This window comes from Heteronotia binoei, chromosome 15 (genome assembly GCF_032191835.1).
Source record: "Heteronotia binoei isolate CCM8104 ecotype False Entrance Well chromosome 15, APGP_CSIRO_Hbin_v1, whole genome shotgun sequence".
Classification (NCBI taxonomy): Eukaryota; Metazoa; Chordata; class Lepidosauria; order Squamata; family Gekkonidae; genus Heteronotia; species Heteronotia binoei.
In genome coordinates this window covers 66824086-66838738 of record NC_083237.1, presented here as the reverse complement: position 1 = coordinate 66838738, position 14653 = coordinate 66824086, and the positions used below count along the sequence as shown (strand labels likewise).

General features: G+C 47.9%; 2 protein-coding genes across 5 annotated transcripts in view; one reads left to right on the top strand and one right to left on the bottom strand.

The window, feature by feature from the left end:
* Nucleotides 1–3895, bottom strand: part of DHX8 (DEAH-box helicase 8) — a 48852-nt gene extending 44957 nt beyond the window's left edge. The window contains exons 1-2 of the mRNA XM_060255814.1: nt 3744–3895; nt 165–250 (exon numbers count right to left, since the gene is read on the bottom strand). Coding sequence (XP_060111797.1) covers nt 165–250; nt 3744–3849 — 192 coding nt within the window. The 5' untranslated portion in view covers nt 3850–3895. The remainder of the gene's footprint in view (nt 1–164; nt 251–3743) is intronic.
* Nucleotides 3896–8817: 4922 nt separating this feature from the next.
* MLX (MAX dimerization protein MLX) lies at nt 8818–14449 on the top strand. Of its 4 annotated transcripts, none has more exons than XM_060254578.1 (8): nt 8818–8952; nt 9479–9518; nt 10916–11005; nt 11562–11668; nt 11860–11959; nt 12228–12327; nt 12583–12784; nt 13553–14449. In XM_060254578.1, exons 1-8 carry the CDS (start codon nt 8905–8907, stop codon nt 13607–13609), a joined length of 744 nt encoding a protein of 247 aa, XP_060110561.1. In that variant the 5' UTR covers nt 8818–8904; the 3' UTR covers nt 13610–14449. The 4 variants fall into 4 exon arrangements, with proteins under 4 accessions (XP_060110561.1, XP_060110562.1, XP_060110559.1 ...); XM_060254579.1 differs by having other exon boundaries at nt 8837–8952; nt 9482–9518; XM_060254576.1 differs by having other exon boundaries at nt 8869–8952; nt 11535–11668.
* The last annotated feature ends 204 nt before the right edge of the window (nt 14450–14653 follow it).

Here is a 14653-nt window from a genome sequence, read left to right as displayed (position 1 = left end):
TCAATTTTTCCTAAAATTCCCATCCCCCTTCCCCCTTGAAAAAAGTGGGGGAAATGTTTTTTACCCCCATGGCTTCAAAATTTCTGTCAATTTTACATCTCCCGGCCTCATGGTCCTCAGATCCTGCAAAATGCCAATTTCAGAAGTTTTCAGCACTTACGCACCGTGAACTCAGCACCATTCTTCACCAAGGCAGTCTTGAATGCCTCAAAGGTTGTGTTTTTTTCTGCGAGATTTATCACAAACTCCGCTATAAACAGGGAGAGTCAATGGGAGAATGGTGGGGAGAGAAAAGGTAAAAACATTTAGACATAAATGGTTTCATGTTTCCTTTATTTTATTTATTATATTTAATTTATATCCTGCCCTCCCCTTAATGGGCTCTTGTCTTTAGAACAAACAAGAGCCCTGAAAACCAACTAAAGCCATGTTAGGTAGGAAGGTAGGTCACAATGACTGATTCATCCATGTAGCTGGGCAGGATCTCATGACACAATACCACAGTATGCAGCTACAAACAGATACCAGGTCCAACACAGAAAAGCTGTCTCCAGAGCAAATAGCTCCAGATAACACCTCGGTGGGGTAGGGCGGGATATAAATCGAATAAAATAAATAAAAATAAATAAAACACAAGTCAGCCAGTCAAGTCACATGCCACAGTGGAAATAACTTCAGATTAACATAAAAACAAGTTTTATTAGACACTTCTAAACCCTGTTCTGGCAATCCCTTTCTGAATAGTCAAGATCACTTTATATAAACAAATACATTTTGGTTTCAAGTTAAGCATCTTACAAAAAATTAAAAGGCAAAGATTATAAGATTATACAGAAAGGTGATAAATGTCCTTCGGTCTGATTTGGGACTAAGGTTGTAATAAGTAAATGTATGGAGTCTAGTAGTGGAGAAAGTCAGATATTAATTCCTTCTTCTACAACTGTAGTTGTTTCTCTTTGTGAGTAGCTGGTTTTTTGTCTTGTTTTTCTTTTTTATTATTGTACAAAAATGGTAATAAAAATATTTGTCACATTAAAAAAAGCATCTTACAAATTCACCCAACACTAAAGCATGAAAACTGCTTACCATACCATGGAAGATTTAGCACAGGCTTGCATACAAACAGTTGTAAATCATTTGCAAAGCACTTGTGGATAAAATAGCTTTTATCTGCCAAGAACTGGATGCTGCAGTGCTAGCTGGTCATTGCCGAGATACTGATGGGGCTTGGATTAATCACAATTACTCAAAAGAATTTCAGTGATTGAAGCTGATGTTATGGACTAGCTTGTGGGAGGAATGCAGCCCACACCCATCAATACCTGACCTCTTCCCATTTTGGCTTCTTGACCCTAGTCAGTAAGGGCTGTCCAGATGAGTAAAGGGAGTGTACTCTCCAGGGACCTGGCGAGGGGAAAATGGAGAAATTTCTGATGCTGTATTTCTCCATAGAAAAATTTCCACTCTACATACATATTGTGTTTTTATCTACAGTTGTCAGGGATCTTGTCCTGCAAATCAATCAATCACTTAGATGCACTGAATGAGATATCTGAAGCATCGCCAAGCTCTAGTGCTTGTAGGTGATGTACATGTCTTCTTTTGCTAAAACTAGTTAAATTTTGTGAACATTAAATCTGACTTGGAATTTTTTTGAGAATATTTTCCTATCCAAATTGTCCCAGAAAAACCCACATCACTGCTTGGGATCTAGAGTATGGGAATAATTACCAGCCAATAGGAAATATCACCTCTTGGGACAAGGTGCGTGTGACGTTCATCTGGCATTGCTAGAGTGGTCCTGGTTATTTTTTTAGTTAAAATTACAGGTGTGTGTGCGTGAACACAAGCATACAATGTGGCTGCTTTCATTTAGGTAGGAAGAGCCCACAGTCAACAAAACACCACATTCCTCTATCTCATATAAGGCTATTAGTGTGTGAGTTTCAAAGGACTAACTCCCATGCCACTCTACGCGGTAGGGTTGCCAATCCCCAGGTGGGGGCAGGGGATCCCCCGGTTTGGAGACCCTCCCCCCGCTTCAGGGTCATCAGAAAGCGGGGGGAGGGGAGGGAAATGTCTACTGGGAACTCTGTTATTCCCTATGGAGATTTATTCCCATAGAAAATCATGGAGAATTGATCTGCGGGTATCTGGGGCTCTGTTGAGGTAGAGACACCAAATTTTCCGTACAGCATCTACTGCCTCTCCCCAAAAATAACCCCCAAGTTTCAAAATGGTTGGATCAGGGGGTCCAATTCTACGAGCCCTCAAAGAAGGTGCCCCTATCCTTCATGATTTCCTATGGAAGGCAGGCATTGAAAAGGTGTGCTGTCCCTTGAAATGTGATGGGCAGAACTCCCTTTGGAGTTCCGTTGTGCTTGTCACAGCCTTGATCTTGGCTCCACCCCTAATGTCTCCTGCTCCACCCCCAAAGTCCCCAGATATTTCTTGAATTGGACTTGGCAACCCTACTACGCGGTCACCAGGCACATACAAATATCAGAGGCCAAACTGGCCTGTTAGTGGATCCAGGTGGGCATATGAAGCTGCCTTATACTGAATCAGACCCTTGGTCCATCAAAGTCAGTCTTGTCTTCTCAGACTGGCAGCGGCTCTCCAGGGTCTCAAGCTAAGGTTTTTCACACCTATTTGCCTGGACCCTTTTTTGGAGATGCCGTGGACTGAACCTGGGACCTTCTGCTTCCCAAGCAGATGCTCCACCACTGAGCCACCATCCCTCCCCTGCTCTCCAGGGTCTCAAGCTGAGGTTTTTAATACCTATTTGTCTGGACCCTTTCTAGTGGGAGAAGCCGGGGATTGAACCTGGGACCTTCTGCTTCCCAAGCAGATGCTCCACCACTGAGCCACCGTCCCTCCCCTGCTCTCCAGGGTCTCCAGCTGAGGTTTTTCCCACCTACTTGCCTGGACCCTTTTTAGTTGGAGATGCCGGGGATTGAACCTGGGACCTCCTGCTTCCCAAGCAGATGCTCTACCCCTGAGCCACAGCCCCATTCATGGCTCTCCAGGGTCTCCAGCTGAGGTTTTTCACACCTATTTCCCTGGACCCTTTTATGGAGATGCCAGGGATTGAACCTGGGACCTCCTGCTTCCCAAGCAGATGCTCTACCCCTGAGCCACAGCCCCATTCATGGCTCTCCAGGGTCTCCAGCTGAGGTTTTTCACACCTCTTTGCCTGGACCCTTTTTAGTGGGAGATGCCAGGGATTGAACCTGGGACCTCCTGCTTCCCAAGCAGATGCTCTACCCCTGAGCCACAGCCCCATTCATGGCTCTCCAGGGTCTCCAGCTGAGGTTTTTCACACCTCTTTGCCTGGACCCTTTTTAGTGGGAGATGCCGGGGATTGAACCTGGGACCTCCTGCTTCCCAAGCAGATGCTCTACCACTGAGCCACAGCCCCATTCATGGCTCTCCAGGGTCTCAAGCTGAGGTTATTCACGCCTCTTTGCCTGGACCCTTTTTAGTTGGAGATGCCGGGGATTGAACCTGGGACCTCCTGCTTCCCAAGCAGACGCTCTACCCCTGAGCCACCGTCCCTCCCCTCTGTTGGTCTGAAGCAGAAGAACAAAGTTAAGGATCCAGCGGCGCCTTTATCCCAGTGCCTATTCAAGGTGTGAGCTTCCGTATGCAATGAAAGGGAAGAAAAACATCCGAGCTGCCCCGGGGCAGGACAAGCCACCCCTGGGGCTCCAGCGGGAAGGCCTCCCGGCCCGCTCACCCACCGAGGTCCTTGTCGTTGATGCCCAGGTGGTTGTCGAGCTCGGTGCAGACTTTCGAAACCAGCGACAAATACTCGAGTTTGACGAGCTCCTCAGCCGGCTCCGCCATCCCGCCTCCTTCCGCTCAGCTGCGCCGTTTCCCGTGACGACATCCGCCCGCGCCGAGGCCGGAACATACGCCACGGGCACTTCCGGTGCGCCGCCTGACTGAGCGCTAACCCTTCCGCCCCGCCCCTTCACTTCCGGCTGGAGAATGGAGGCGCATCCCATTGGCCGGCTGGCCTGGCCCCTCCCTCCCCGAGGCTCCATTGGGAGACGTTGCGGCGCTGGAAAGGATCTTCCTGCACCAGGAAAGGGCTCGACCCTCGCTGCGTCCTACAGACCAATAGCTCTGCTTCGTGCTGGTGTTTAAATGTTTGCCCCAATCTTAACGAAAGGACTCAGTTCTTTTATAACACAATACATGGCGCCAGAGCAAGTGGGCTTTATGCTGCTGCAGACATTTCAGCTAATATTTTTTGTTCCCTTCTTATAAGTGCAGCAAGTGGTTCTGTTGCCAAAGCAAACAATAAGGGCAATAATGGGAAGCCCTGTCGAGTTCCCGTTGCAATATTATAGTTTTGGATTGTACAGCCTTTATCTGTGGACAAAACGTCTGCAAGGAAAACTTTCTCCAGTAGAACACGGCACTTGAGCCCGAAAGATTCTACAAACCCTAAGGATGATGCCAGCTGTGAAAACCTGAAATCTTTGATTTCAGCTAATACCTTTAAAGGGCTCACTGTAGAGCATTGCCACACCCAGGAACAAGAGGTGGCCTTGCTTTCGTTAGGCGTTGAAAAAGTCTTTGATTCTGTGGGAATTCCATGCCTGAAAGCTTTGCTAACTGAAATTGGCTTTGGCAACAGCTTTTTAATGGCCATCAATGCAAGCTATGCTGCACCAACTGCCAATCCACAGATAAAGGCTGTACAATCCAAAACTATAATATTGCAACGGGAACTCGACAGGGCTGCCCATTATTGCCCTTATTGTTTGCTTTGGCAACAGAACCACTTGCTGCAAAACAAAACATTCGTGGGGTTTGTTTATGAAATAACGATAACGATATTGGATTTATATCCCGCCCTCCACTCCGAAGAGTCTCAGAGCGGCTCGCAATCTCCTTTATCTTCCTCCCCCACAACAGACACCCTGTGAGGTAGATGAAGATATTGGATTTATATCCCGCCCTCCACTCCGAAGAGTCTCAGAGCGGCTCACAATCTCCTTTACCTTCCTCCCCCACAACAGACACCCTGTGAGGTGGGTGGGGCTGAGAGGGCTCTCACAGCAGCTGCCCTTTCAAGGACAACCCCTGCCAGAGCTATGGCTGACCCAAGGCCATTCCAGCAGGTGCAAGTGGAGGAGTGGGGAATCAAACCCGGTTCTCCCAGATAAAAGTCCGCACACTTAACCACTACACCAAATACAGAATACAATTTGAAATTTTCTGATATTTCTTTCACAACCCCTGATATCTATATCAAACTTGCAACAAGCCCTGCAAGCATTTAGTATGATTTCTCGTCTCCCAAGTCAATCAATCCAAATCTTGCTCATTAGCAATTAATATAGATGAACATACGGAAAAATGCATTAGAAGAAGATGATGATAATGGATTGCTACCACGCCCTATACTAAGAACATAAGCCATGTTGGATCAGGCCAATGGCCCATCCAGTCCAATACTGTGTCACACAGGGGCCAAAAACACCAAGTGCCATCAGGAGGTCCACCAGTGGGGCTAGAAGCCCTCCCATTGTGCCCCCCCTCTGAATAGAGTGCCATGTGGGCCGGCTCCCTGGCCACCGCCAGCCAATCCCTGCTGTCCCTGTGGAAGCACCCCCTCCTGTCCCCGCCCTCATGCCACTCAGGGAGGTCATGCTCCAGCATATTTCACACATCTACTGGCGGTGGCCGAAGCTTGACCGCGCTGTGCTCTGGCGCCCCAAACCCCTTTGGAAGCCAACAAGCAGCGCCGTAGATCCGTCCACGCCCGAGTGGCCAGCCGCCATGTATGTTTGGATTGGGCTGTCCATACACTATTGGTCCACCTGTCCGAATATCAAAAAATTCTGGGACTCAGTGCTCATTCCAATTAAATCTATTTCACATGTTGACATTCAAAACACCTCTTCTTATTAAATGGGTGGGTCTCACATAAATACGCTTCTGCAACAATTGAAAGAATCTCCTTGCTGCTGTTTGCTGCAAAGACATGCATTGCTAAGAATTGGGAAACTGCCATCACTCCTTCTGTTCGTCAAAGGCATAATAACATTTGGGAGCCGCGTACAATGGCAAAATTAACAGATAACCTTAAATGTATTGCTTTCGTTTCCATATGGCTTCCCATAATAGAATACCTAACTGATCAGGATGAAATACCCGAACATATAAATGATTTAGGGCTTTGGTAATCAGTTTGTAATGCTTGATTGAATGTTTTCTAATACCTTTTGTGAGTCTATGTGTATATTGAATTCTTATTGATTTCTCAGTTTCAGAGCTTTAAGCGTGGTTGATACATGGCTTTTGTTTTGTGTTGTGTGTGTGGTTTTTTTAAACTCAAAATGTTAATTTACAAAAAAAACACCCCACCAGAGAATGGCCAATCAGAATGTAGGCACCAGGATCCTAGAGAGTAACGGAAGCATGCTTCAAGCTCAAGCCTAGTACCCTAGTGAGAACTATGATACCTAACAGTGGCCATCATGACATCCTTCAGCAGCGAATTCCGCATTTGAATCACTCTCTGTGCAAAAGAGTATTTCCTTTGTCTGTTTCGTTAGTTCAAGTTAACTTTGGTCAGCTTTGCATCACATGGATGCTTCCCAAAGGAAGGGGTTGGAAATCAGCTGACCAGGACAGGAGTAGAACAGGAAGAATCCTCACACACACCCCCCCATAGCGAAAACTTGAGTGGGTTCCTGATGAAGGTTACAGCAGAAAGTGCCAACAGTGGGATTACAGCCCAACATCAAGAAGACAAAAGTAATGACTACTGAGGAACTACTCAACTCTTAAGGTTGACGGTGAAGAAATGGAACAGGTTCAAGATTCTGATGTCGGAGAGACGCAAGGGGAAATTCTGGCCTTTCTCATTTAAACGGAGAAATGTCTTCCTCACAGAAGATGGATCCAAGTGGGCAGCTGTGTTGGTCTGAAGCAGAACAAAGTAGGAATCAAGGTGCACCATTAAGGCCAACAAAGTTTTATTCAGAATGCCAGCTTTCGTGCGCATGCACACTTCAGATGACAGTTTCCATTCTGAATAAAACTCTGTTGATCTTAAAGTAGGGTTGCCAAATCCAATTCAAGAAATATCTGGGGACTTTGGGGGTGGAGCCAGGAGACTTTGGGGGTGGAGCCTGGAGACATTGAGGGTGGAGCCAGGAGCAAGGCTGTGACAAGCACAATTGAACTCCAAAGGGAGTTCTGGCCATGACTTTTCAAGGGACCAAACACCTTTTCAATGCCTTCCTTCCATAGGAAATAATGAAGGATAGGGGCACCTTCTTTTGCGGCACATAGAATTGGACCCCCTGGTCCAATCCTTTTAAAACTTGGAGGGTATTTTGAGAAGAGGCACCAGATGCTACGCTGCAAATTTGGTGCCTCTACCTCAAAAAACAGCCCCCCCAGAGCCCCAGATACTCGCGGATCCATTCTCCATTGTTTCCTATGGGAATACATCTCCATAGGGAATAATAAAGTTCCCAGCAGATATTTCCCTCCCCTCCCCCCAGGGGAGGGCCTCCAAACCAGGGGATCCCCTGCCCCCACCTGGGGATTGGCAACCCTATCTTAAAGGTCCACTTGATTCCTACTTTGTTCTATCCCTCACAAAAGCAAGTGCCACCAGCTATGCTGTCGGAGCAGGCCTGGAAACCTGACCTGAAACATATTTTCTCCTCGCAACTTTAAAACCCCTCAACTGGAGGAAAGCCTCCTGGATAGGGTTGATAAATCCCCAGGTGGGGGTAGGGGATCCCCTGGTTTGGAGACCCTCCCACCGCTTCAGGGTCATCAGAAAGCGGGGGGAGGGGAGGGGAATGTCTCCCGGGAACTCTATTATTCCCTATGGAGACTTATTCCCATAGGAAAGAATAGATAATTGATTTGTGGGTATTTGGGGCTCTGGGGGGGGGGCTGTTTTTTGAGGTAGAGGCGCCGAATTTCCAGTATAGCATCCAGCACCTCTCCCCAAAATAATTCCCAAGTTTCAAAAGGATTGGAACAGGGGGTCCGATTCTATGAGCCCCCAAAGAAGGTGCCCCTATCTTTCATTATTTCCTATGGAAGGAAGGCATTTAAAAAGGTGTGCCGCCCCTTTAAATGTGATGGCCAGAACTCCCTTTGGAGTTCAATTATGCTTGTCACGCCCTTGCTCCCAGCTCCACCCCCAAAGTCTCCTGGCCCCACCCCCAAAGACTCCTGGCTCCACCCCCAAAGTCCCCAGCTATTTCTTGAATTGGACTTGGCAACCCTAGCTCCACCCCCAAAGTCTCCTGGCTCCACCCCCAACGTCCCCAGATATTTCTTGATTTGGACTTGGCAACCCTAGCTCCACCCCCAAAGTCTCCTGGCTCCACCCCCAACGTCCCCAGCTATTTCTTGATTTGGACTTGGCAACCCTAGCTCCACCCCCAAAGTCTCCTGGCCCCACCCTCAAAGTCTCCTGGCTCCACCCCCAAAGTCGCCAGATATTTCTTGAATTGGACTTGGCAACCCTAGCTCCACCCCCAGTGTCTCCTGGCCCCACCCTCAAAGTCTCCTGGCTCCACCCCCAAAGTCCCCAGATATTTCTTGAATTGGACTTGGCAACCCTAGCTCCACCCCCAGTGTCTCCTGGCTCCCCCCCCAAAGGCTCCTGGCTCCACCCCCAAAGTCCCCAGATATTTCTTGAATTGGACTTGGCAACCCTAGCTCCACCCCCAGTGTCTCCTGGCCCCACCCTCAAAGTCTCCTGGCTCCACCCCCAAAGTCCCCAGCTATTTCTTGCATTGGACTTGGCGACCCTACTCCTTGCCCGGAAGTGCCCGGCCAGCCCTTCCCGGAAGTGGCCTCCCAGGAGGCGGATTGGCTGGGCCCGGCCGGCACGTGACTCGGAGGGCCAAGATGGTGGAGCCGCCGAGCGTCTCCCCGGAGGAGCCCTGGGGGGGCAAAGTGAGTGCGCGGCCGGAGCGGGAGGGGCGGGGTGGGCTTCCCTGCTGGGATCCGGCCGGGCCCTCCGCAGCTCCCCGTTGCAGCCCAGCCCAGCGCATTGCTCTCTTGCGGGGCCATTCCCCCAAACCTGGGAGGGGTGTTGTCTCCTTCCCCTTTTTTCCCCCAAATCCCCTTTGTGTGCAGAGCTCCCTTCTCGGGAGTTTGCATCCTCAGTGGGGCTGCCTGTTTTGAAAGAGGCTAAATGCAGCGGTCATGTGGCCAGGAACACTGAAATGGCTGCAAGTTTCTGATTTCCTTATTCGCAGTATTGTTCTGTGTGATATTGTGGCGCGCTTGTTGAGCATAACTCTTCGTGCATTCGTTCTAGAGATTTTGCAATCTGGTTGTAGAAAAACTCTGTGGAATTTTAGGCCTGCCAACCCCCTGGCAAAGCACTTTTAAAACTTAACCATAGTTCAGGAGACATCTGTTCATACTTGACTCCATTGGAAGGGGAAACTAATTTTTCTCTTTTGGCACAACAAAGCAGGTCGACCCATCCTTTAGTGACAACGGGCTGGATCCTGGTAAGTGCCTGGTAATACCTGTCTCGGTTATGTTTCTCCTTCCCTTCCACCCAGAAGCTCAGACTGGCAGACACCACCCTTTTTAGCCTCTCAGGAAGCTTGTGAAGTGGGCCAGAGTCTATGACTGGCCAAGGGTCACCCAGGGGTCTTTACAGCATGTGTTTGAACCCACCTCCCTGGTAACACCTGCGCTAGTTGCCCTTCCTGACTTGATTGTTTGCACTCTTGCTAAATCTTTCTAAGTCCTGCTCCTCCTCCTCTGACTGGCGGGTCTTTGGCAGGTGCTGGTTCCTTGCCTCACACGTCAGCTGCTCTCCATAGCCAGATCATATTTGTGCTTGCTGCTCACCCCGACGCTCCTCAGTTTTTTGTACAGACAAAGTGCAGGAGCCAGATTTTCTTTCTGGCTTGGTTGAGCTTTGGAAGTATTCAGAATACTTTCAAAGGGCACCTTAGGTCAGAATGATACTTCCTCTCCTCCCCACCCCTGCCCCATTCTGGCAGCAGGAATGGAATAAGGTTCACTTCAAAAAAGATGTGGACAAAATGGAGTGGGTGCAGAAGAGAGCAACGAGGATGATCAAGGGCCTGGAGGAAGAACCCTCTGAGGAAAGGCTGAGGGCCTTGGGAAGGTTCAGTCTGGAGAAGAGGAGACTGAGGGGGGACATGATGGCGCTCTCTCAATATTTGAAAGGCTGTCATTTAGAGGAGAGGAAGGAGCTGTTCCATTTGGCTGCCGAGGATAGGACCTGAAGTAATGGGCTCAAATTACAAGCAGAAAGGTACTGACTGGATATTAGGGAGGGGGCAATTGCAGTCAGAGTAGTTCAGAGGTGGAACCAGCTGCCAAGGAAGCTCCCCTTCATTCACAATCTTCAAAATGTGACTGGATGATTATTTGTCAGAGATGCTTTAGGCTGATCCTGCATGCAGCAGGGGGTTGGGCTAGATGGTCTGTATGGCCTTTTCCAACTCTGTGATTCTATGAAGGTCTCATTTGAGTGTAACATCACAGGTTTTGAGTGCTTCCAAAGTGTCACATGAAGCAAGCTGTTGAGAGGGAGGATTGTAAGGGGTGGGGTGGCTACGGTGACTGAAGCTGTGGTCCCCTTTGTGTTGTGGGGTATTCAGCACTGACCACATACACCGTTCTGAACACGTTCCTGCCTTCTGCATTGGTTTCGTTAGAGTAGCTGCTATCCCGTAGCTTCATCAGTGAAGCTGATTAGAATTTGACTCCAGATGCCCTGAAAGTATGGGGGGGAAGGGAATCCCTTGGTCTTTCTGCTTAGTCACCCTGACTGCCAATAGAAAAGAGCAGCTGAAGAGTATTAAGAGGTAGTCAGTTCATGGATGTGGACCAGCACACTTGGTCAGATGTTCTCTGCCGTTTTCAGCTCTTTTCGCGGAAAGCAGGAGGAAAGGGAGCATCGTTTCTCGGGCTAACAGCATTGGCTCCACTAGTGCCTCTTCTGTTCCAAATACAGGTAAGGAATCGTTGGCTCCCCTCTCTCTGGGATTGCCACGGTTGGGGGAAACCGCAGCTGTGCAACAGATAGGAGTACCCACCTTATTCCCTCTGAGTCGCTGCATGCAAAGGGGGGCCAGTGTTCCCAGTAGGGAAGATCACACGGAATAAAAGCAATACTGGGGCACTGTCTTGTGCAAAATGTGGCTTCATGCCACGGCTGTTACTGATGTTGGGTAGTGATTCTTGCAAGTGGCACTTCTGGTTTTATGTGGCTGAGTCAGCTTGTCCCTTAATTTACAAGGTGCCGGCAGGCCTGAGGCTCTGGGCTTTTCCCCTTCCTCCTTCTCTCAGGGCCATGGAAGTTGATTACATTGAGAAGGGTGAAGAGTCATAAGTGCGTTTGTTCCTGGTTCCCCCCCCCCCTCGAAAGAATTTCTCAAAAGCGACTAAGCCGCTTGAGCCCCCTGCAGTCTTGTGGGTCAGGAGTGGCTGGAGCCCCTGCAAGTATTTCCCTCAGATCCCTTCCCTCTGCCTTGTCCCCTTAGTTGACAAAGACTGTTCTCCTGCTGCAGATGACGAAGACTCCGACTACCAGCAGGAGACCTATAAAGAAATATACAAGGACCGTCGTCGTCGTGCTCACACCCAGGCAGAGCAGAAGAGGAGGGATGCCATTAAGGTGAGAATTCGGAATGAGCCTCAGCCCAGTTCTGTCCTGCATTCCTTTATGTGTGCTGCTCCTCTTTCAGAGGAACATGGAAAGGGAACACACACGCACACTGTGGGTGTGACACGACTGCTGGTATTCAATTCCTTTGCCTTGTGGGATAGCCTGGCCTTGACTTTAATGCCGCTCTGCTCCTCTTCCAGAAAGGCTATGACGACTTGCAAGCGATTGTGCCCACGTGTCAGCAGCAGGATTTCTCAATAGGCTCTCAGAAGCTCAGCAAGGCAATTGTGCTACAGAAGAGTGAGTAAAAGGGGCAAGGGTGTGCTGGAGGGAAAGAATGTCACTCTAGCTGCCGCCCCCCCCCCCCCGGCAGTAATCTTATTGTTGTCATGACTTCCCAGTCGCCTGGTGACTCTTTTCTGTACTCTGAGTGAGGGACTCTTAGTGCTGGTCAAGGTGTTTTGTCTCCTGAGGATGGAGGTGGCAGGGCCAGTGAAGCACCCTTCCCCCAGAACCAGCTGGCTCCTAAGGCTCTCTAACCTATCACCCTTCTTCCTTCCTTCCTTAGCTATTGACTATATTCAGTTCTTGCACAAGGAAAAGAAGAAGCAGGAAGAAGAGGTCTCCATACTCCGGAAAGATGTGATGGCCTTGAAAATCATGAAAGTGTAAGGCCTTGTGTGCTTACAGAAACATTCACACACATGTAGAAATATCCTGCTTCAATACTAGCCTCCCTTTGAATATTGGAGAGGAAACTCTGAATTGTGAACAAAAGGCTCCTTTCTTTCTGTCTTGAGAGTGTGAGCCTGTTTCTCAGCAGCTTGACTCTGGTAGACTCTGGACACGGGCTCTCTCTCCAAGCCCAAAAGTTAGGCCCTGCGCTTTCCCTTAAGCTCACAGCAAACCTTCATGCATTTCAGGAACTATGAACAGATAGTCAAAGCTCATCAGGACAACCCTAACGAGGGGAAGAACCAGGTCTCTGATCAGGTGAAATTCAACGTTTTCCAAGGCATCATGGACTCCCTCTTCCAGTCCTTCAATGCCTCCATCTCAGTGACAAGCTTTCAGGAACTCTCAGCCTGTGTCTTCAGTTGGATCGAGGAACACTGCAAGCCACAGGTAAGGTCCAGTTGCACTGCCTACCTTTAGTGATCTCCGCGCTCAGGCACTAGTGATTATACAGAATGTCTGTATTTTCTTTATCCCTAAGAGCAGCCTTAAAATATCCTCCATCTCTGCCCAACTTGTCCATTAGAGAAAGTAGTAGTTTCATCAAACGTTTTAGTCCAGAGTCACTAATCAGAAATCATGAGAGTTTTAGGTGTTTAAACTAATTTTTCAGAAGATGTGAATATAAAACATTTTTCTGATCATGTAGAAGACACAGCTCTGCTTACTCAGTTTCAGTTTATTTATTTAGGTTTAATAGCCCATAAGCCATATACCATAAAATGTTCGGAATTTAAAAAGAGGTTGCTCAAAAGTAGCATTAATCTTGAGTATCAGGAAAAGATTAATATTTCAACAGACGTTTTCTAAGGAATCTTTCACTTGTTTCATGTTTAGGACAGTAGAAGAAAATACTCAGGAGGTTTGCTTAACTTTAAGCAAACATTTATTTGCCAACGTGTGGTCTAGAAAATTATTTTTAAGTTGTAAGATTCTCAAGACACTGCCAAACCAGTCTGAGACGGAACCGTTCAGCATAGCTTTGGGGAACAGTTCTGGCTGTTCTTCCTACTGTTGTATTACAAAGGGAAAAACAAAGAGTGTTCCCCTTCTCAGGGCTGCCTCACTGTCACTGGACAGGAGTCTTTTCAGTTTTTAATCCTAGCCTGTCTTCCCACTCCTCCTTGACTGTTCTTGCTGTGAATTGTCTATTTCCAGACCCTGCGGGATATAGTAATCAGCGTCCTACAACAACTGAAGAGCCAGCTCTACTAACCCTCACTTTCATGTCTGGTAGCCTAAGAGGTACATAGCTGTATGGGGACAAGAAAGATGATGCTCCTTCCTCTTTGAGTTTTTGATAGACCTACTGACTGTATTTTCTTCTGAATTACTCTTCACTTGTGGCCCTTCAAGTGAGCTCCAGCTAGCCAATGAATATCTTTGAGAGTCAACAACTGCAGTGGCTTGCTTCTGAGCCTTGTCTCTGTTGCGTTAGACCTGCATTTCTGAGAAGTTCATCTACAACATGCCGCCAGCCCCAGGACTCTACAAGGAGTCTGGCTCCTTTCTCAAAGGCACAGACTTCCTCCGAATCCTTCCCCTCAACTCGATCTAAAGCTGTAATCTTAAACTGTCACGTGAATCTTGGCTTTAAAGATGTTAACTAGAAACAAGCAACTTTAAAGCAGACTTTTGTGTATGCAACTTGGTGTGCTAGGGAAAGCAAAATTCAGAGCACATAGCAACTCTAAAGCCCAGTTCTTTGAAAAAGCTTTAAGCTTTTGTTCATTTTTCCTTAATTGATTTATCAAATCCTCTCGTGTGTTTAGGGCCCTATTTTAAGTTCAGTGGTCTGGTATGTTTATGAACACACCTGGCCCTCAGGGTCATTCACGGCTGAAAGGGGAAGAAGTATTTTCAGTCCTTCCAAGCACCAGTAAGACGAAGCTAACCTCGAGGGAACTGCTGCTTTCTGTTTCTTTTTTCCATTATAAAGACAATAAGCCCTTTCAGAGGTACCCCCTTTCTGGACTTAAACAGACCTCAGCTGTGAAAATTTAAAAACATTTTTATAATATAATAAGCAGTTCTAATAAAGTTTGGCGTTTATTACTTGTGTTTATGCCTGATGTATGTTGACCTACCAGAAGGCCCCAGTGCTAAGCTTTGTTCTTTTGAACCAGAAGCCACTGCAGTTCAGGTCTGAGTTTTGTTGCCATTCAACATGATCATATAAAGAAAACACAGATGTAAAAGCCAGAGGAACAGGCCTCCCACATCATACACATGCTTAAAGATTCTCCTCAACTAGGTTAG